The following is a 22,798-nucleotide window of genomic DNA, read 5'->3' on the forward strand; positions in this document are numbered from 1 at the left end:
GTGATGTTTTATATAAACAAATGACAAAAATGTCAAATTTTATTATATAAATATTATTTTATTATTTATGAAATTATAATCACATAACTGGGACAGTTTAAACTAGTACACTTATATAGTAACCATTTATTCTAGCCATACTTTGAGTAGAAGGACAAATGAGATGGTACACAATGACTAATGGGTAAATATCTCTCCACTTCCTGTGTAAACCTGTTCCATATGCTGTTTGCATATTGAGCAAATACACTTCCTATGATTTGGGATATCATTTAAAGGGTTAGTTCACCCAAAAATGTAATTTCTGTCATTAATTACTCACCCTCATGTCGTTCAAGACCTTTGTTCATCTTTGGAACACAAATTAAGATATTTTTGATGAAATCCGAGAGGTTTTTGATCTCCCTATACACAGCAATGTCATAACAAATTTCAAGGCCCAGAAAGGTAGTAAAGACTTCGTTAAATTAGTCCACGTGACTACAGTGGTTCAAATGTAATGTTATGAAGCAACGAGAATATTTTTGTGTGCAAAAACAAAACAAAAATAACGACTTTATTGAACAATTTCTTCTCTTTGCTGTGTTTAATACATGAACAGCATAGGAGACTGACAGGGAAGGGAAGAAATCGTCGCTTCATAACTTTGAGGTTGAACCACTGTAGTCACATGGAGTATTTTAAAGGGGACCTATTATGCCCCTTTTTAAGAGATGTAAAATAAGTCTCTGATTTCCCCATAGTGTGTATGTGAAGTTTTAGCTCAAAATACCCCACAGATAATTTTTTATAACGTGTTAAAATTGCCACTTTTGGAGTTGAGCAAAAACACACCGTTTTAGTGTGTGTCCCTTTAAATGCAAATGAGCTGCTGCTCCCGGCCTAAGAGGGCGGATCTTTTCTGAGCTCCGGTGACAGAACAATCTCACGCACTAATAATGTCAGAAACTCTCCTAAGCGGTGTTCAGTTCAAACCAGAGTCTAAAAAATTATGCCTACAGAGCCAGAGAATATATAACGTTGCATGGAGATAGAACAGAAGTGCACATTAAAGTCTTTTATCTATAAACTCTCTCTCTCCCTTGCATTATCATCAACATACACAAAAAACACTCGTTAACAGTAAACAAATATATACAGTCTTTTCGGGGGTGCTTAATAAGGAGAGGATCACGAACAGTTTGTGCTGATCCATCCTTGAGTAATAACTTCAACCACGGTGTCCTCAGTGACTCAGATGGCGGTAGTCTATGGAGCCTCATATGTTCGTTGGTACATCCAACAACAGAACCTTTGTAATGTTTTTCTGGCACAGACATTGTATATCTCTAGCTGATACAGCGAGTAAACAGAAATGGCGGACTCTGTACTTCTCACTCAGTGCGGTATCTATGCTAACAGGGCAGATCGTCACCAGTCATGGGCGGGGTTTCCCTACTCTTACGTAGGAGTAGGGGGAAATATCAAACAGCGTGTTCTGAGAGATTGAAAATGATAAAAGGGGGTTATAAAAAAAGTATTGGGTGGATTTTTACCATTATAGGCTGGTTGTTTACACACACTGTGGACACACATCTGTGTTCAAACACCTTATAAAAGTGAATTTTGCATAATAGGTCCCCTTTAACAATGTATTTACCACCTTTCTGGGCCTTGAAATTTGTTATGACATTGCTGTGTATAGGGAGATCAGAAACCTCTCAGATTTCATCAGAAATATCTTAATTTGTGTTCCGAAGATGAACAAAGGTCTTACAGGTTTGTAATGACATGAGGGTGAGTAATTAATGACAGAATTTTCATTTTTGGGTGAACTAACCCTTTAAGATGGCCATTTAAAAAAGCATCCATTGTGTGCGGTTACTGACCTCTTTCACTCATCACTTTCAGTGTGGTGTCTTTTTTAGGTTATGACTGATGCATTGTCACTGCTTTGTCAGTGGATGGATATCTGCGTTTTTGCCTCAAGATTTCTGATAGTCAGGGGAAAGGTGATCCATCCAAAACTCCTCGTCTACAGTTCTCTGTTTGTCAAACCATTTCAAACCAACATCCGTTCACTGCTGTCATGCTCGTCCCACCCGGAATTGAATACTGAAGAGTTTGATGGCGATGGAAATTAATTGGAGGCATTTGTTTATGTGCATGGTCGCAAAAGGAGTCCCCAAGCTTGCCGTATGTCAGGCTGATCTGTCATTGCAGACGTGAATCAGGCAGGAGTCAGGAACAGGTTCCTCTCCAGGTTCCTCTCCAGAATCCCTTCAGCAAGTCTCAGCTGAGTGCGTTCAGAGCATCACACGCTGAAAGTCGTGAAAGTGCCGAAGGATTCTCATTAAGGTTATTGTCTCTCCGGTCCCCGACCAAAGAAGGCTGTCATATTGTTGTATTATTCCCTCAAAACAAAATTATTCAAGGCCTTTTTCTTGTAACTCACAAGGCGCTTTCTAAAAATTCTCAGAAAGGCACAGAAATGCGAAAGAATGAGAGCGATTCAGGCGTTTAGAGGCCAAAGGGTTGTCATGTTTTTGGTTGATTAGAAGCCCGAAGACTGGAAAGAATGTGACGCACCAAAGATATAATGGCAGGGACATCCCTACAGACTGAAGCTTTAGAGACGTTTAGTATTTCAACGTCATTGACGTTGAAGTATGTCATTTTTGTGATGTTAAAATACTTTCTCCTGTGACCTTTCTCCAGTTGGTGTGTTGCTTCGCATGTATAAAGATCTGTTGTGCTCATGTAGACCTTGGTTCAAGTCAAATCTATCCATCCATCCATTTTCTGTATTGTCAAAACAATGTTTTATGTAACAATTTTTACCAGTTTGACCAGTTTTTATTCATTGTTTTATATTTATTTGTTTATTTATGTATAATTTTATTTATTTATCAGTATTGTCCAACCAATGGAAGATGTTTTTGTGAACAATTTTGACCAGTTTGTTTAAAAATATTTATTTATTTAGTTTTTTTTGTATTTATTTAGTTTTTTACAATTGCTAACAAGTGTTTACCAATACTTAAAGTACTTTTTCTAAACTCTTAAAGGGTTAGTTCACCCAAAAATGAAAATAATGTCATTAATTACTCACCCTCATGTCGTTCCACACCTGTAAGGCCTTCATTCATCTTCGGAACACAAATTAAGATATTTTTGATTAAATCCGATGGCTCAGTGAGGCCTGCATTCAGCAATGACATTTCCTCTCTCAAGATCCATAAAGGTACTAATAACATATTTAAAACAGTTCATGTGTGTTCAGTAGTTCTGCCTTAATATTATAAAGCGACGAGAATATTTTTGTGTGCCAAAAAAACAAAATAACGACTTTTCAACAATATAGTGATGGGCCAATTTCAAAACACTGCTTCGGAGCTTTGCGAATCGAGAGGAAATGTCATTGCTTTGAATGCAGGCCTCACTGAGCCGTCAGATTTAATCAAAAATATCTTAATTTGTGTTCCAAAGATGAATGAAGGCCTTACGGGTGTAGAACGACAAGAGGGTGAGTAATAAATGACATTATTTTCATTACTGGGTGAACTAACCCTTTAACACAGCAACACACCCCTCATCACACAATTAGCCAAATAGTTCATTTTCAGCCCAAAACCATATTTTGTTAAATAAATACACACTCTACATTTCAAAATGATAAAAACCTTTTTTCTACATATACTGATTCTATCAAAACGCAGCAAACCTGATTCAAAATTGGGTCATTCTGTCAAAACACTAGCACTAGTTTTCTATGCAACATGAACATATAGTCAATCACAGAACAATGACTATCAAAATTCTAACAATTGATTGCATTACGAAAACTGCATTACTTGTCATGTTTCAGTTCTACCTGCAGAAAACATAGCAACATGCTATCTAAAAGTGAATGAATCATTACTTTATAGAATGTACAATAGAAAAAAAAGAAAAAGAAAGTAACAGAATTGCTCAGGGCAGCCACTGGTCAAATGGGTCCCATATGCAGAACTTCAGTTGCCCCCTTGGTTGAAATTGCTTTCTGGGGGTGGGGTGGGGTGATGATGGTGTCACCATAGAGGGTTGGATGTTGTCCCCTTGTTAGTTGGTGCCTTACGCAGATTACTTATTCTGCGTATATGGAACAGTGGTACTGGAATTGTTGTAGTAAAAGCTTTACATGAAGCTTTTACTGAAATGAAAACATGAAATTGCTGCCAACAACAAATCCAGCATACATGGCCTTGGGTTACTATAGAAGCTTTTTTTTCTGCCACAGAATAACTGCAAGTTTTTTCTTGCAGTTGTGAGTTTACATCTCACAATTCTGACTTTTTTTCTCAGAATTGTGATATAAACTTGGAAAAAAAAGTCGGTTTATGCTTATGGTTTACTTCAGAAATGATGCTACACAATACAGCATTTGTTTGTCTACAATTGTCAAAACCATTTGCGTTCTCTGTAAACATTTGCTAAAGCGGTTTTATTTTTCATGTAATGTTGGAACTGAGTTCTGCCAAGTTCGTGTGATGCCAGTTGAATTGAGCTCTGCATTAGTTTATTATAGTAATTTGCATTGCATTTTTTGTTTATATTCTTCTCAGGTGTGACCACTGTACTGACTATGACCACTTTGAGTATCAGCGCTCGTAACTCCCTGCCGAAAGTCGCCTACGCCACAGCCATGGATTGGTTCATCGCCGTGTGTTATGCCTTTGTCTTCTCCGCCCTGATTGAGTTTGCTACCGTCAACTACTTCACCAAGCGCGGCTGGGCTTGGGATGGCAAGAGCGTGGTCAATGACAAGGTAATGATTATTAATCATCTCCCAGCATGCTTTGTGTTGTCCGGGTGGGGTGGCGTATGGATTGGATTGATTGACCTGGTGACAGTGCGTTAAATTTTTGAGTAATGAGTAACATCTCAGGTGACAAATGAAATTACTGACAGTAAATTCAAGCCTGGAAGTAAGAGCACATCAGATTGATGTGGATTTGGCTTGTTCCATAGAAAAGAAAAAATAAACATATGAGATGACCTGAATATTGCAATTCTTTCTCCTAGACAACAGCTTGATTAACACTACTCTATCATATTTGATATGCAAATTTATAAGGCTTCTAAATGATCAACATGATCAAAACTTAGCAGAAAAACCTGTTGTACACAATCTCTTACATGCCTTCCTCTCGTCTGATTTATTTATTTATTTATTTTTTAGCAAGTAAAAGGCCTTTTAGTAATAGTTTTAAAAAGGACATCCCCCTTCAGCTCGTGGTTCACGTGTCTTTTTGCTGTGGAATCTTTACTGATTTTTTACTGGAGTAAATGTAACTTTTATATTGTTAGTAATATTTTAAGATGAAGTTAGGTTTACTTGATTATTTATACTTTTTTGAAAATCATTTGAAAATATAAGTATCAAAAATGATACATCAGGTTTTGAGGAAGATTCATTTAGGCCCTGTTTCCACCTGGTATTAAGATGCGTTTTTGATCGATCGGATCACAAGTAGATGAGGGAGATGCATTCCCGTTTACACCTGGTGTTTTAATGTCTCTTTTGTCCACTTTCAACCACTTCTGTCCTGATTTCTTCAAGGGGAGGGTGTATGGGTGGGTAAATGTATGGGTTTTTTCAGGTATTTCGATCTAATAGGCAAAATAAGCTTGCGCAATTTACATATGAACGCACCAAAAACGACAGAAAAACATACAGAGAGCATCAGCTTAAACATTCATCATAAAACTTAGCACTGTCATCTTACTAAGAGATATTATTGGGATATATAGAGTGACGACTGATATTTATATGCATTTTATGTAAGTAGTTTGTTATACTGCTATAAAAATCTAATTGATTTACATTAGAAGCTTTCAGAATTTCATCTTACTTGTTGACCATATAAATATCAGCAACTGCACCAAATTGCATATTTCTGCTCAGTTTTGGCCTCTGAATAAAAAATAGGTGTTTTTTTTCTCCATATTCTCACTATATCTATATGAGCCATAAAATATGCTCTCAGATGTTTCTCCTCAGAAACAGGCCATAATGATCTCACATGTCTCCTCTAGGAATTCTCTGAAGTGCTCAAATGCTGCTCAGATTTGCCAAGCAAGTTTACCATCAAAAGATCTCGATATGAACTCAAACATTTCTTGTCAAATCTATCTTAAATGATTATTATATGCCGATATACATGCATATATACATATATATGCCGAACAACAGCTGTAAGATTTCACTCGATTGTGTCTTTATCTGTAAAGTAATTTCTTCTCCACTAGTTCACTGATGTCCTGACTGTAAAGCGATGCTGATAGAATCAACCGCCGTCTATGATACATACAGCTGTCTGTATTTCTGCTGCAGGTCAGGATGAGATAACCACAGAACAGTCATTATGATTTTATCATGGAGCGCTACATATATCCTGTTCATTTAAGCCGAGGAAAACTGCATAAAGTCAGATTACACATAGCGTTTATCTAGATCAGTTAGTACCTGGTTATGGCACGGGACCCAGCTTTATGATGGTGTCCCGTGAAAGGAACAGTGGCATGCTCCTTCCCTCCATAGTGCTACAGGGTCTTCTTCTCATATTTATTTACTATTACATTCCTGTATCCCTTGGTACCCTTGGAGAACCCTTTTTTCATCACTCCGTAGGGACTCAGAGTATGATAGATCCCTGTTATCCCAATACTGTTATAAGAAACAGGAAAAGGGATTACTCGTTTGCCTTGAGTTGCGACCCGTGTCGGTGGAGGAACAGATCCTGGTCCCTGAGAAATGTCGTTTGCTGTGGCTTCAATTGTTTCAACACAGTACTTTGGCTCCTGCTTCACCTAGATGGGAGGTTGGAATGGCTCGATCCAATCAATCAGCTGGTCAAAGCATGCCCTCTGAGATAACTGAACGTCTAATAATTTTCAGACCCCCCAGGAGGCGTTGGCTAAGGGTCAGTCAAATGATTTGAGCAACTAGTTGTTATATCATCTCTATATCCCTGATGCTGTGCATTCCTCTCTTTTTGGGCTCCAAGGTGGGTGGGGAGTAGAGATTATGAAACTGAAAACTCAAAACATGGCTACAAAAAAACACCTTAAAAAAGCGTTTCTTGGATCTGGATACTGACAGTACTTCAGGAATGTGTTTCTGTGCTGAGTAATGATGACTGGCCAAAATTCTCATCATTGAAGCTTCTTCTCCAGATCTTCCAATCACCATGCTTAGCAGGAACAGTACAAGAAGTGAAACAAATTAGGAACTGGACAAATTATTGTGAAATGCTGTAAAAAAGCCAATGCTGAAAACCTGTTACATGCTGGAGTACATATAAAGACATTTCCTCATCCAACTTTGAACTACAGTAAAGGGGTAATCTGTACCAGAGAGTTGGATGATGTGGCTGAAGAAGGAATAAAGACTCAAGGAGAAATGAACGTCAAAACAGAAGAACAAATTATTAAAATTAATACATACATCATTACTTTTAATAAGCCGATACTCCCAGAAAGTATTCGAATTGGGTTTCTAAGTGTTTCAGTGGACCTATAGAGTGCAACAGTTTTTTTTTTCATTTTTCCCATAGGGATTTTAAAGTAGTCTTTGTTAAAGAGTTATAAGCCATAAACCAAGCCAATCAGCTACGAGGTGAATCACGACACTACAAACTTTGATTTGAAGCAAAAAAGACAAAGGTACAAGACTGTGTACTTAACAGTATAGTCAGGGAACTACAATCCCATGAAGCATTGCAAACAGCATAATCCAATTCAAAACGATGTTTTATAGAGAAGTATAAAACTACTCATTTACAAATGTTGATTATACAGTCCAACCAAAATTTATTCAGACACCTTGAACATTTAATTTATTAATACAGTTTATTCCCTATAGTTTTTAAAAAAAAAGGTAATAAAATATGACAAGATCTTAGAGTTAAACTGTGTCAGTTTTTCACCAGGAATTCCACTGTTAAACGCAATTTTTATAAAAATAAGCTGAAATAATGTGGGCTGATGGCTTCAGCAGAAGCAAATAACATGAATTAACAACCTCATAGTTTACAGTCGGTCTTGTCTTTAAAGGTTTATAAGTTATCGTTCAAAATCAATTTCCTTATGGAGAAAATGAATGGAGTTTTTACTTCAATTGTCAAAAGTACAGACACGGGTTTAATGGCTGCAACAACAAACGCATCTGTAGTAATTGTGGTGAGGAAGGCCATGACAAGGAGAGTTGTGAAAAACAATCTAAATGTTGCAATTGCACAGGTGATCATTCAGCTGCATCAAAACCGTGTCCCATGTGGATCAAAGAAAAAGAAATACAGAAGGTCAGATTTACAAAGAGGATCAGTTACCCCGGAGCAAAGAAAATGGTGGCTGCTGCACCTGTTTTTACTTTGAATAAAACGTTTGCCTATGCTGTCAAATAAAATTATGAGAACAATAGATTGCCAAACAGATATCACCTGGATGCATAAAGATAAACCTCAAACTGTTAACTATAGTAATCTTCTCTCAAGGACAAAGAATACAAGAATTCAGAGCGAAACTCTTTCAAATGACATTCACCTGAGTTCAACAACTGAGAACCAAAAGGTAAATAAAAATAACAGAAAGGCAAGCTCTTCACAATCAAAAGATGAAACTTCAAAGGCAAGACAAATTAAAGATGTGGAATTGAAAGAAAGTGAACACCATAGTCACCTAAAGGCAGAATTAGGACAACTGCTCCTATTCTTTCTAATAGGTAATGTTATCATCCAATGGAACTGTTGTGGTGTCAGGGCTAATTTTACGGAAGTGCAGTTTAACTGCAGTTATTAATCCTCTTGTTGTTTGTCTTCAGGAGATACAATTATCATCAGATTGTGCTTTCTCTTTTAAAAAATTTGCCCAAATAACAAGCTGGCCTCCAGTGGTACAGCCATTTTAATAAGAAAAGATATGATTCATAGTCATATCAATATTAACAGTAATATACAGGTGACAGCAGTACTACTGATGCTGCAGAAAACCATTACAGCCTGTTCTATTTACATTCCTCCTGATTTAAATTTGACACACATATCGCTCAGCTTTTATACTAATGGGAGATTTTAATAGCCATAACTTTCTGTGGCAGTAATCATTGCAATACAAAAGGAAAGAAGATTGAAGATTTTATAGATAACCATACCTCATGTCTTTTAAATAATGGATTTTTTTTTTTTACATTTTTTTTTTTTTTTTTTCAATTTTTTTTTTTAATCATGGAAAGTATATCATGACCTTTGTGGAAGTGACCATTTCCCAATCATTGTAATTATTAGAGGAAGAATCAAAAGTACAAAGATGGCAAAAAAAGCAAACTGGTATCAGTTTCATAACTCTCTGTTATGAGAGATTTACACACTTTCCGAAGGACAGCGATCTGGGCTATGCAGAATTTCACACAAACGCTTATATCTATAGCAAATGATACAGTCCCAAGAACATCTCTACACAAAAACTCTAGACAAATTCCATGGTTTGATGATAAACGTAAGGAAGCTATAAAAGAGAGAGGGAAAAAAACTGAAAGACTTTTCTTCAGACATCCATCAACAGAAGTGCTTATCAAATTCAAGATGAGTAGAGCACAAGCAAGAAGAACTATAAATGAAGTTAAAAAGGAAAGCTGGAGAATTTTTTTTTCAGATTGTCAACAAGTACTCCATCAAACAAAATATGGAACCTGATACGAAAATGAAGGGTACTCAAATACAACACTTCATGATTCACTCTCGACTTCAAAACAAGAAATTGCAAGATAATTCCTCAATTGAGAACTGTCTTCATGATTTCCGAACTTTTCATGCTCAACAAGGGAAGGAAAACATTAACTTTAGCTCTAGCAATACAGAGCCATACAACAAGCTTTTTTCATTGGAAGAGCTATAATGAGCCAAAATCCCATGACACAGCTGTTGGACCAGATAAAATTGCATGATTATTATTTTTCTTGCATTGTCAGTACAAGTTCTTGACCAAAAATTGATGCAGCTCTTGATGGAAATAACATCACAACATTTATTTCCATCAAGAGGTGCATTCATTTTTGATCAAGATCTTGTAATATGACAGTGCAAGAGTCAAGCACTCTGTAAAGTCTCCTCCAGCACATCCCAAAGACTTTCAGTGAATTTAAGGTCTGAACTTAGAGGTGCCATTTCATGTGTGAAAATGATTCTTCATGCTCAATGGTCCTCATTTATTAAACGAACGTAGAAACCAGCGTACATCCGAACGAAAAAAAATCAGCTTAGGACAACGCTTACGTGTGATTCATTAAACTTTCGTATGCGGCCAATTCTGTCGCACGAACGAACGGGTGTTGATAAATGTGGCGGCTGAAAACAATCGTCATTTAAATGTCACGCCCCAAATTTTAGAAGCCTCGCCTTATAGTTTACGACACAGAGAAATGTAACCCGGCCATGAAGAGGAAGTAATCGCATGAAAAAGAAATTTACTCTAAAAACACCCCTCAACCTCGTAATTGCAAACAGTACATTTAATTTATATAAAAATACCAGTAAATAAAACTAAATAGGAAACATTATTAATATATAAACTTGGTTATTTTAGTACCTCACTCCACAGAAAATCCTTTAAATTTATTTTATTCAGAACAGAACAAGAACGAAAAATAAGTATCTATATATTATAAATTGAAACACAAATTAGGCTATAGTGGCATTCATTATAAAGCAGAAATGAATTTATTTAAAGCAAAACTGAAATGGGCTCACATAGTCTGCCTCTCTCATTCGGGAAGAATCCGAACGTTTCCATATTCGCCATGTAACGTTTATTGCTTGCTGAACTACTGTTGCTTTCTATTTCACTCGTTTCAATATCCACGTAAAACATCATTCTTCGCATGCGCAAAAATGTGTTAGGTTAAACTGAGCAGTGTTAACTTTGTCTGCATTTTTGTTTGCTGATAAATGTCTAAAATGTAAAGTTAGCAATGCTATAACTGATATGTAGCGTCTTTGTGTGTGAGTGAGGTGCCTGCGCGATCAATTGGATTTCATAAAATAAGGATAAATATTTTAATAAAATAAAGAAAACCAATACAACGCGAGCGTAGCCTGTACTAGCCCTACTTGATGCACAGTTTTTCTCTTTTGTTTTGTTAATCTGTTAATTATTTCAGTGAAATATATTTCGTGTATTCCTTTTTTTATTCCTTGTAGGCTATATTATTCTGTTTTTCTCTGCATTGCAGGTGTATGATGTGTGAATCCTTATGTTCTGTTGATGTTGCCATTTGGGCATCCAAAGCGAAATCCATGGAAAGAAAGAAAAACATTTGTAATATTTTAAGACACGCATCTATTCTATTTCATTTTAATTTGACATTTTAATCTTGTCGATTAATGGTTAATGATCGGTTAGTGAGTGATTGTCGGTCAGGAAAATAGTCTAAATGTTCTCATAACAGTTCTCCACCAGATTTACTATGCTGCACGCAAGTTCCCGCTGACTCAAAAACTTTAGTACACGAGCTGAGACCTGACGTGAGATTTGATTGTAGTCACCGCTCATGCTCATATTGATATATGCCAAATTTTGCGTGGAAACGAGCGTACGCACAGTTTTCTGGCGTACGATCGATCGTTTGATAAATGGGGGCCAATGATTCTTCATTCTTCATGCAACATTTTTTAAAACCAAATGGGCAGCAGACAGGTCAGCTCTTATGAATTTGTACAGAACTTTGATTCACTCAAAGATCAGCCAGAAAATCATATAGTCGACTTTTGGATACTTTAAATCACCATCACATACGATTGACTTTAGGAGCCTACAGAACATCACCAATCCATAGTTTATATGTGGAAGCCAATGAATCTTCCTTGGAAATCAGACGATTGAAGTTGGCTTTACAATATGCAATCAAACAAAATATGGAAAATCCAGCCTTATTCGGCAGTTTTTTCCAAGTCAGCTTTAAATAATATATGAAAGAAAACCAAGTTACATCTGTCCATTTGGTCTAAGCATTAAAACCCATCTGGAGAATCTGAAAGTGGATTTCGGAACAGACACATTTTTGCAGAATTTCTCCATGGGATCTCAAAAAGCTCAAAATCTTTTAGATTTTTGACTGGATTTAACAAGAAACCAAAACACATCCAAATGATTATCACCAGCAATTTTTGGACATAAGAGCAATGTTCCCACAACATACTGTTATATACACAGATGGATCTAAATCTGGAAATCAAGTAGCAGCTTTTGCAACAAATCAACTGCGTCATGGTTTACGCATTCCTAACCAAAGTTCAGTTTTCACTACAGAGGCAAATGCTCTATTATCGGCAATCAAAATCATGTCTTGAAGTTTTGTAATCTATTAAAAAAAAAAAAGCTGATCACCAACAACTGTGAAGATTTTAATCAAATTGCCATATCTTTCAAACAATTTTAATATTATTTTCTGCTGGGTAACTGGCCACTCAGTCTTTGGTAATGACTGAACAGACAGTGCTGCCGAAGAAGCAGTATCTACAGAACCAGAAAAAAAAAAAAAAAAAAAAAAATGCTCTATACCTTTCACAGATCTGTGTTGCTATGCAGCTGCTAGGGTGGTTGCCTATGGCCAAAGTTAAAAATCTCTATGATATTGTGGTCTAGATATGGTTCATGATGCAGATATGGTTTGATATGTCATTTATGTTCAGTGTACAAACAGTACAAGTTATGCTCCAAAGTTTAATACTTGGGCTTAGCATTTTTTTTTTCTTTTTTTAAACTTATAAACCATTAATGGAAAGATGATCCAAGATTTATAGACCAGAATATACAGTAAGAGACATTTATTTGCAGACAAGACTTATGACAGCACATTCAGTTAAAATTAATTCCAAGCAAAACTGCATTATATGCTATTTTCCAGTCAAATGATTTTAATGACTATTGAGATTTTAATACTCTGCAAAGAATTATTGTAATCCAGTGAGGTCAACCCTGAAATTTACCGTCACTCTGGCTCTCTGACAGACTGTCATCACATCCACACAATCAAATCTTATTCTCATTATCTAGGATTGATTAATATCGGTTTCATAAGGGTCTCCTTCCTTCCCTAGTCAGACTCTGTAGCACAAGATCATTGCTTATTCATGAGCCTTCAAATCTTCACCACAAAGCACATTCTTCCCACTAAAGGTCAGTCAGCCAATCAGAAATGACAGCCTGTAGAATTGGCATGTTTATGCAGATTTTGGCACTGTCTTCCTCTGTCACAGTCACAGAAAGTAGACCTACATTTCTTATTTTAAAGTTTTTTGGTGTCTGATGCACCAGAAATGGATCTAATCAATCTAATAGATATGGTGAATCTTACTTAACCTGTCAAGATAATGTCCAAGTCATGTTTTCACTCCAAAAAGCAAAAGAAAGTTGTTTCATTAAAAAAAGGTGAAGCCTTATTCACATTGCCATAATGCAAATAAATCTCGTTCTCATTAATGTAATGCCAACAGACTTGTTTTTTTGTTTTGTGATGGTTGTTCATGAGTCCCTTGTTTGCTCTGAGCAGTTAAACTGAGCTCTGGGTCCTGCAAAAAATCCTCCAGGTCCTGCAGATTCTTCAGATTTCCAGCATCTTTTGCATATTTGAACCCTTTCCAGCAGTGACTATATGATTTTGAGATCCGTCTTTTCACACTGAGGACAATTGAGGGACTCAAACACAACTAATAAAAAGGTTCAAACATTCACTGATGCTCCAGAAGAAAACATGATGCATTAAGAGTCAGGGGTGAAAACTTTTGAACAGGATGAAGCTGTCCAAATTTTTCTTATTTTGTTTAAATATCAATTTTCTTCATTTATTACCACCCTTTGGAAGCAACAGAAGATACCTACATGTTTCCCAGAGACAAATTGTGATCTTCAAATTCAAAAAGTTTTCACCCCCGGCTCTTAATGCATCATGTTTCCTTCTGGAGCATCAGTGAATGTTTGAACCTTTTTTTTATTAGTTGTGTTTGAGTCCCTCAATTGTCCTCAGTGTGAAAAGATGGATCTCAAAATCATACAGTCACGGCTGGAAAGGGTTCAAATATGCAAAAAATGCTTGAAATCTGAACAATCTGCAGGACCAGGAGGATTTTTCTGAAGAACGCTGGGCAATTTAACTGCTCAGAACAAACAAGGGACTCATGAACAACCATCACAAAACAAAAAAACAGTCATAGATCATCCAGGTAACAGTATTAAGAATCAATGGTTCACAAACTTTTGAATGGGGTCATTTTAATAAATTCAGCTATTTTTTTGTCTTGTGAATTATATGTAAACATCTTTTATGTAAAATATCTTACTCAGGACAGTACTAAATAAAAAATAACATGCATTTTGTATTATCTCTATTATTTTGTTAAAATTTTTCACATTTTCACAGATTCTGCAAGGGGTTCACAAACTTTCATGTGGCACTGTATATATAAAGCATTTTTAGCTTTTGATTTTGGGGTGATGAACTATGATTTTGTGAGATTCATTTCCTATAGTGGCACAGAAAACATTGTACGCATTGTCTCATTTGTTTATTCAGAAGCTGCCACATAAATTTTCTGAAACAACATATAAATAAATAATTTAAGCATGAAATAGGCTCTGTGGGATTTTAAATTGTCATTTCATTTGTTTCACTGAGGGCTGTTTGACAGTTTGTGCTTACGTTGTCAGTGTTCATTTTAACATGCTCAGTTTAACAAGGTTGATTTTAGATGCTACAAACCGTGTATTACACTCTGACCTGACGCTCAGAACCTTTTGGAGATCTTCACTGATTTGATTCAAGGCATCCAAGTGACTTCTAAGGAGTAGCAAGCAGTCAAACTCATTTCCAGTGATCATTCATTGTTTTAGTCCTGGTTTGCTCTTCATCTTCATCTGAATTGCAGTGGTGTTTGAGCTGACAGTGTAGCAAACGGCCTCTCTTAGTAACCATCCTGCGTTTAGACTGATGCATTACTAGTTCCTGTCACTCTCTTTAATTACCACAGCGCTGCTTCCCGGGGTGCATTCATCAGCACGTCAGGGAGAGGTGCAGCTTTCGGATGAGGGGGAGGTGGAGGTGGATGTCTGTGGCGTTTTGAAACACCGGGAATGAGAGCAGGGCCTGCGGGCATGTGCCAAGAACCCAGCTGGGGAAACAGACTGAACGCTCGGCGCATTCGCCATCAAAACACCTGCGAGAGTCAGTTCTGTTTCACTGCTGTGTCATCTCGTATCACTCAGGGCAGGACTTTGCCTTTAAAGTCCCCCTGTAGTCAATAAATTTATCCCTTAAAACACATATTTGATCACCAAAATGACATATTTGTTTGTTTTTTTTCCTGTGAAAAAAAAAAAAAAAATTCTTCATGCCTTAAAATAGCTTGAATGTAACTTGAATGTAAACACTCTTTCCTCATTTAGTATACGCGGAGCCATGAATATGCAAATTAGACCCATCTCCACCCACTCACACCAGCTCAGAGATCCACTCGGTCAACTTTTACTCAAGTTACTGTAGTGAACGCTGCACAATGGTAACGCTCTTTACAACTTCGGACACATAATGGTAATTAATATTAATAGTCTGCCTTCTAAAAATCAGCATCCTTAGAAACGCTTTGAACAACTTAGAATGTCATTGGAGAAAGGCATAACATTATAATATAATCATCATATACAGTGCACAGCATAAATGAGTACACCCCCTCTGAACAAATACAAAAGATGTATTTTCTTTATGATCACTAATACAATTCATGGAAAGATGGCAAAACTAAAATGTATTAAACATATAAATAATAAAAACTGAGAAATATATATCATTAATAGCCATAAAATAAGTAAATTAGCCAATTTTGTTTAAATTAAGGATTGCAGAAATGAGTACATCCTAGATTTAATTCAACAAATGTATAATATTCTAGTACTTAGTATGCCCTCCATAATTTTGAATATACTGCTCTGACCTTTCTTGGCACGGAGTGTACAAGTTCATGACAAATTGTCACGTCTGTCCTGTTTAACTCCTGGATGATGAGCTCCTTAAATGCCCTGATCTTTATTGGGGAGTGTTGCTCAACTCGTCTCTACAGAATCCCCCACAGGCGCTCAAGAGTGTTAAGACTGAGTGCAATACATGTCCACAGGAGGTTTTTCACCTTGGGAGAATGCATATCCTCATTGTCATGTTGAAAAAATGCCCAACAATGCAGGGAATGAGGAAAGGGTAACATCTTCTGTTTCAAGTTTGTGTATTAAATTACACAGTGGTGTGGGAATTCATGACAGCATTGATAAAGCACAACTCCCTCACACCTTTAGCACTCATACATCCCTATATAAGAGCTTTACTACCACTGAACTTTACTGTGGGAACCAGGCACTTCTCACTGTACTCCTCCTCTAGCAACACCATAACATTTTGGATGCTGTTAGATCCAAAATGATTGATTTGGTCTCAAGAGACAAGAGTATTGATTCCCAGAATCTATATTTTGCTTTGGAAATGGCTAACTGACTTTATTGTATTTTGGCTACAGTAGGTAGTTCCAGTGAGAACAACAACCATGCATGTAATTTCTGCAGGCTGCATCTTACTCTGTGAGATAAACAGTCACTCTTTCCATAGCTTTTGAGACACTCGCTTGGTATTTCTCCTGCTCTTTGTAAAAAATCCATCATCACTAAATGAAAGCTTAAAATGAAGGCCTGATTATTTGAGGGGCCTTGTCACAAGTCCATTGTTTTTGAATTTCTGTGTTACTTTTGCTATATTTTCACACTTAAAACAATGATTTGGTAATCCTCTTGTACCACTGTCCTCTTTTGTGCTAAGAAATAAGTCTCCTGACAGTTCTCTCCCAAGTTGTTCCATTGTTGTCAGCATTAAGTCTGAGAATGATTCAGTGGGCTATATAACACTTTTAATTGTCAAGAAATTACTTCTCTTTAAATGTTTTGGTTCCTGTTGATCAAACATTGCCTTAAACTTACACCAGAAATTTTTTATTCAGTTTTATTTAGTAACTTTTAGGAGGGTGTACTCATTTTTGCTACACAACATTTTATCACCTTGATAAGAGAATCTTATTTTCCTGAATAATTTTGTCATGCTTCTTTGGTAATTGATTAAGCAGACTTGCTGGAACATTATATCTCTAAAGAACCCTAACATGCCTTCTAAGTAATTGAGTAATTGCTGACTTTCAGAGGGGGTGTACTCATTTATGCTGTGCACTGTACATAATTCACCCACTATATTGCTAAATGTACACGATTTTTCAAATCAAAAATATACCGGTATGGCTTCTCTTGAGACTCCCCTGCTTCGCAGCATAGTAATGACATGCTAAACGCGCTCGCACTTTGACGTGATTGGTTACAAGGTATTTTGTGACGTCAGAAATACCAGCGATTTCAAACCGCGTTTTTGAGACTGTCTTTGGTGGAGAAAATACTCAGCAATGGTGTTGACTTATAAATTTGCACATAATTTGTCTGCCAGCATATTAAAAACATCATATAGACATATAAACAACATTAAAAACTTGATTTTCACCACAGGGGGACTTTTTACAACCCATTTTACTTTCATGATGTGAAGTGTTTCCATTAAACCAGATTTATAATTCAGCATGAATTGACATTTGCAATCAATTTTATTTCTTAAATGAGACATTTCTGAGTGAAACAGGATATATAATAAGAAAAAAAAAGTAGAATGCAACTCAACTGGCATGTGAAAAGTGAGCATTATACACCAGAATGAAGCCATACTGAATGCGAGTTTGCTAAAACAATGCCAAATAGCTATTTATACTATTAACATTATCTAATTGTTGTACCACCTAAGTGAGTTAAATAAGAGGATTGGCCATTGTCCACACTGACAGTATTCAATCTGCTATAGTCCCTAGGACAATTTGAGCCTCAAATATGGTTGTCAATCCCAAACACTGTGGGAATGCTGCCTTTGTGTGTTATACATCATCCACTTGCCGGATAAAACCACACTAGTTGTAAAACATGAGCGGTATTATGATGAGTTGATGGGACAACTGGAGGTGTCGAGGATGAGCAGGCTCATGATGAAGAACAGGGAGGAAGATTCATGATTCAATAAGTTCTTGTCATAACAGCAGCGGGAAAATTCTGCTGTGCCGGTGCCGCTCGCACACAGAAAAATAACAAGATCCCACACATGACAAACAGTCATTAATAACAACTTTCTCTCTCCATTAGCGTGCCCACACACACAAACATGAAGAGACACGTGCAGTTCACACATATAGGCCTGGGTAATATAGGGCTAATGTTTTATGTATTTGAGGAGTGGAGAAGTATGTCTTAGTCTAGCATTTGTTGTCGAGTCACAGCCAATACTGTCTTAAATAGTTTGTGCGAAGCGCTTCTTCTTTTATAACATGAGATCTTGCCAAATGATGAGCGCCCACATAACTACAATAAAGTTTAACCTGTAAGTTGGTGAAAATGCCAAATAGGTTATATACTATTATAGTATTTAATATTTTAAATTAGCTTATATATTTTCAGTTCAGTTTAAGCATATTATTGAATACGGCAATGTTAATGTATTTGGTCTTGGCAGACTAGATCTGCTACTCTTCTGCTGCTTCTGCAGAGCAAGTATGGACTTGCTACTGCTAATAGATACACAGAGACGCTACTGCGATCAGTGTTGGGGAAAGTTACTTTTAAAAGTAATGCATTGCAATACTGCATTACTCCCTAAAAAAAGTAACTAATTGTGTTACTTAGTTACTTTTTATGGAAAGTAATGTGTTGAGTTACTTTTGCGTTACTTTTTCTCATCTGGGCTGGGCTTTGTTTTTATAACAAACGTTTTATAACAAAGTTCTATTTTTGACAAATGTAAAGGGCCTTTTACACCTTGGCTGCATCCACTCCAAATTTTAATGTCCTTCACTCGCTAACTTCCCTCCGTCTTGTGGACTCGGATGTGTGTCTGCTTATGTTGTACGAGTGCCCACTACTGGCAGAACTCGTGCATAAGGTTTAAATGGAATGCACTAAGCCCTTGATCACTTGGAATTCACTATGGAGCTGATTTATTATTTAAACCCCTTTTGTACCTTTAAATTTTTTTATGCAACATTCTATATGCTTATAAGTTGTTGGAGAAAATATATAAAATCCTATAGGTAAATGAGCTGTTGGAGAAAAATAAAATTACACAAATTAAACAAAATATCAATAATATAAAATATAACTGAATATAAGGTAGCTATCCTCCGGTTTCACAGACAAAGCTAGTCCTAGACTAAAATGCATGTTTGAGCTGTTTTAACTGAAAGCAAATGTTTTTGTCTAGGGTACATTTATTAAAACTACTTAAATATCCTAATTGAACTAAGGCCTAATCCTGGCTTAGTCTAAGCCCTGTCTGTGAAACCGGGCCAACAAGTATTATGCAATTAAATCTCAACATAATATTATACACTATTATGCGTTTAATTCTTAAAATAATCAATATATCATACACTTCAGTTAAGCGCGATCTGCTGTGACGCCACAATCACGCTGAATTGAGGGATAAAGAGCTGCTTGAAGTGTACATCAGAGTAGATTCGCTCCCTCAGTCAAAATCGAGGGGACGAGGGTCTGTCCATATAAACTTTCCTCGTCCACTTCACGAAGTGGAAAACACTTCAAAATGGCGGCAGGGATTCCCCCGAGGGGAAGTGCTTAGGGAAGTTCGCAAGTGTGTGTCTAAAAGAGTGCAGCTCAAGAGTGAAATGAATAAGCCTCAGGCTGAAGGAAATGCAAATTCATGCCTATACAGTAGAGGACGCAATTCAAACAAACAAGCCTTTCCACTGTGGAATACAGAAGAATAGGACGCAGGAGAAGTAAATGAGTAAATGTATGGTCACATTTAGTCTAGAACTAGTCTAGAATAACCACCATGTTTACACAGCGCACACAACGCCTCTGTACTTACTCCTGATTTCTCTCAACATGGGGACAGGAGAGCTGTCAGACAATAAATGGTACAACAAAGTAACATAGCATTTCAGAAGCGAAGCGGCTGGATTCTCGAGACCACAAGATTTGCCTGTCTGACGTTGTTTTCCTTGATTTTTCGTGTTTTTAATGGCTAAATGGTTATATTTTGTCCAGTTCAATTGTGTTTATTGCTATGACATACTTTATTTTGCTGTAGCCTACAGACGAAGTTAATACAGTTATGGATGACAAGAACAAAAATATTTCAAGTTTTTCGACTTCGAATCTCTTCTCATCAATTTCTGGCCTCCTAGTGATGTGAAATATGAGTGGGAGTCTACACAGGGTGATTATTTTGACTTTATTTTGTATTTGAGCTTCGCGGCTTCTGTCAAAAATAGGCAAGGCGCCTATCTTTAGTGCTCCTGAAACGTGCCGCAGCGCGACTGGTGTAAACACAAGCATTGACTAGAGTGGCCGTGGATCAGCTCCGGTAGCTGTGTCGCTACCGGAAACTTGCTTAAGTGTGCAGTGTAAACAAGGCTTAAGTTTTACTGCTGCTGCATAAATAGACATACATGAATCCCATAGCAGATCTAGGCAAGTGGAGCTGGGGAGGTGGAGGGTTTCAGAGGAACTTTGAGCGCTGCAGGACAAGCTTACAGCAAACAATGAACCAGACTATTTAAATGTTGAACAAGCATTGGCTGCAGGATCAGCAGAGGACAATAAGCTTGTACCATGCAGTAATGATGTGATTGCTTGCAGATTGGACCTAGGACCTATCATGACTAAACTAGACATTTATCATTTTAATTTTAAAGTTTTAGTAATTTTGGTATATGCTTTTGTCATTTTTAAGCAAAAACTCACTTAATTTTGAAATGGTATCTTATATATTTTTGTTTTTCAAGTAAATGTGTCTTGATTTAAGAATGTTTAGATATTTGTACTGGAAAATGAGAAAAATATGTTTTTGTTTGTTTGTTTGTTTTTAGCAGTGTAGCTGTTAACTCCACAGCTCCCTCGCAAATCATGGTTTTGCTTCGGTCATAAAATACACTCGCTTTAATAATCGAACTATGTGAACATGATTACAATTAGCTCTCCAAACAGGACTGACAAGCGTATACCAAAGAGATGACTTCTTAAAAGTGACAAACTCTCAATCTCCCACAGAAAAAGGAAAAAGCTTCAGTCATCAAGAAGAACAACGCCTATGCCGTTGCCGTGGCGAACTACGCCCCCAACATCACCAAGGACACGGTCCTCCCCACCATCGCCAAGGGGAGCGTAGCCGAACCAGGAAAGACAAAAGCCGACGGGAAACCAGCCGAGGCGAAGAAAACCTTCAACAGCGTGAGTAAAATCGACCGCATGTCCCGTATCATGTTCCCAGTTCTCTTCGGGACATTCAACCTGGTTTACTGGGCGACGTATTTGAACAGAGAACCCGTGATCAAAGACATGGTGCCCTCTTATTAGACGCCGTCCAGGGTTGCGATGGGTTCCACTAAGCAGGACTAAAGACTCGGCCAAAACCACCCAGGGACTCTGAATATAATCACGCTCCGACGCTCTTTCCCATCTGCTCCAGACAGACATGTCGTGGATTGTTGCAAGATGCCTTTCTATCTCTCTCTATCTCTCGTCGCTCTTTTCTACAGCTTTTTCAGCAGTGCTTTTAAAATGACATTTGCCTTTGTACATATGTACGTAGTGAAAATGATGTGTTACGTTTGGTTTGACGTGTTTTGCCCTGTGAGAATCTGACTGTGGACCTCTCTCTGTGATATAGATTAGCAAATTATAGTGATTTATTTATTTATTTATTCATTTGGTTACACTTTATTTTCGATAGTCCACTTCAAACATTCCACTAACTGCAAGTAAGTTTGCAGCTACATATAAACTAGCTCTCATTAGAGTATTAGTAGACTGTTTGGTTATGGTTTGTAGAATAAGTTGATATGTATTTACAAAGTTAGTCAGTTAGAAAAATGTCTGTTTTAGGAGAATCAAAATAAAGTATTATTAAGCAGACAGTCTACTAATACTCTAATGAGAGTTAGTTGACATGTAGGTGCAGTGTTACTTACAGTGGTGGTCAGAATTATTGGCACCCTTGGTAAATATGATCAAAGATGACTATAAAAATAAATCTGCATTGTTTATCCTTTTGATCTTTAATTCATAAAATTAGCAAAAATCTAACCTTTCATTGAAGGAAAAGAATTGAAAGTGGGGGGAAAATCACATTATGAAATAAATGTTTTTCTCCAAAACACGTTGGCCACAATTATTGGCACCCTTTTATTCAATACTTTTTACCTCCTTTTGCCAAGATAACAGCTCTGAGTCTTCACCTATAATGCCTGATGAGTTTGGAGAACACCTGACAAGAGATCAGAGACCATTCCTTCATGCAGAATCTCTCCAGATCCTTCAGATTCCCAGCTCCATGTTGGTGCTTCTTCTCTTCAGTTCACTTTGTGCTTAGTGACACATTTTTGTGTTGGTTTTGATGTTTGTTTTGGATCATTGTCCTGATGGAAGATCCAACCACGGCCCATTATTGGATTTCTAGCAGAAGCGGTCAGGTTTTGATTTTTTTATCTGTTGGTATTTGATAGAATCCATGATACCATGTATCTGAACAAGATGTCCATGACCTCCAGCAGAAAAATAGGCCCACAACATTAAAGATCCAGCAGTATATTTAACCGTGGACATGGGGTACTTTTTATCCACGTGTGCACCAAACCCATCTGGTGGG

The 22,798-nt window shown here is 37.0% G+C and overlaps 1 protein-coding gene across 4 annotated transcripts in view; it reads left to right on the forward strand.

Moving 5' to 3' along the window:
* The window catches only part of LOC127494528 (gamma-aminobutyric acid receptor subunit alpha-2), an 86,868-nt gene extending 64,682 nt beyond the window's left edge, over positions 1-22,186 (forward strand). For 3 of the 4 annotated variants that reach the window (XM_051860487.1, XM_051860485.1, XM_051860486.1), the window contains exons 9-10: positions 4,584-4,786; positions 21,202-22,184. In XM_051860487.1, coding sequence (XP_051716447.1) covers positions 4,584-4,786; positions 21,202-21,507 — 509 coding nt within the window. In that variant the 3' untranslated portion in view covers positions 21,508-22,184. Of the gene's footprint in view, positions 1-4,583; positions 4,787-21,201 lie in introns of all 4 variants that reach the window. The other variant, XM_051860488.1, reaches the window with a different exon arrangement.
* Positions 22,187-22,798: the final 612 nt, after the last annotated feature.

Source organism: Ctenopharyngodon idella, chromosome 14 (assembly GCF_019924925.1).
Source record: "Ctenopharyngodon idella isolate HZGC_01 chromosome 14, HZGC01, whole genome shotgun sequence".
NCBI classification, from domain to species: Eukaryota; Metazoa; Chordata; class Actinopteri; order Cypriniformes; family Xenocyprididae; genus Ctenopharyngodon; species Ctenopharyngodon idella.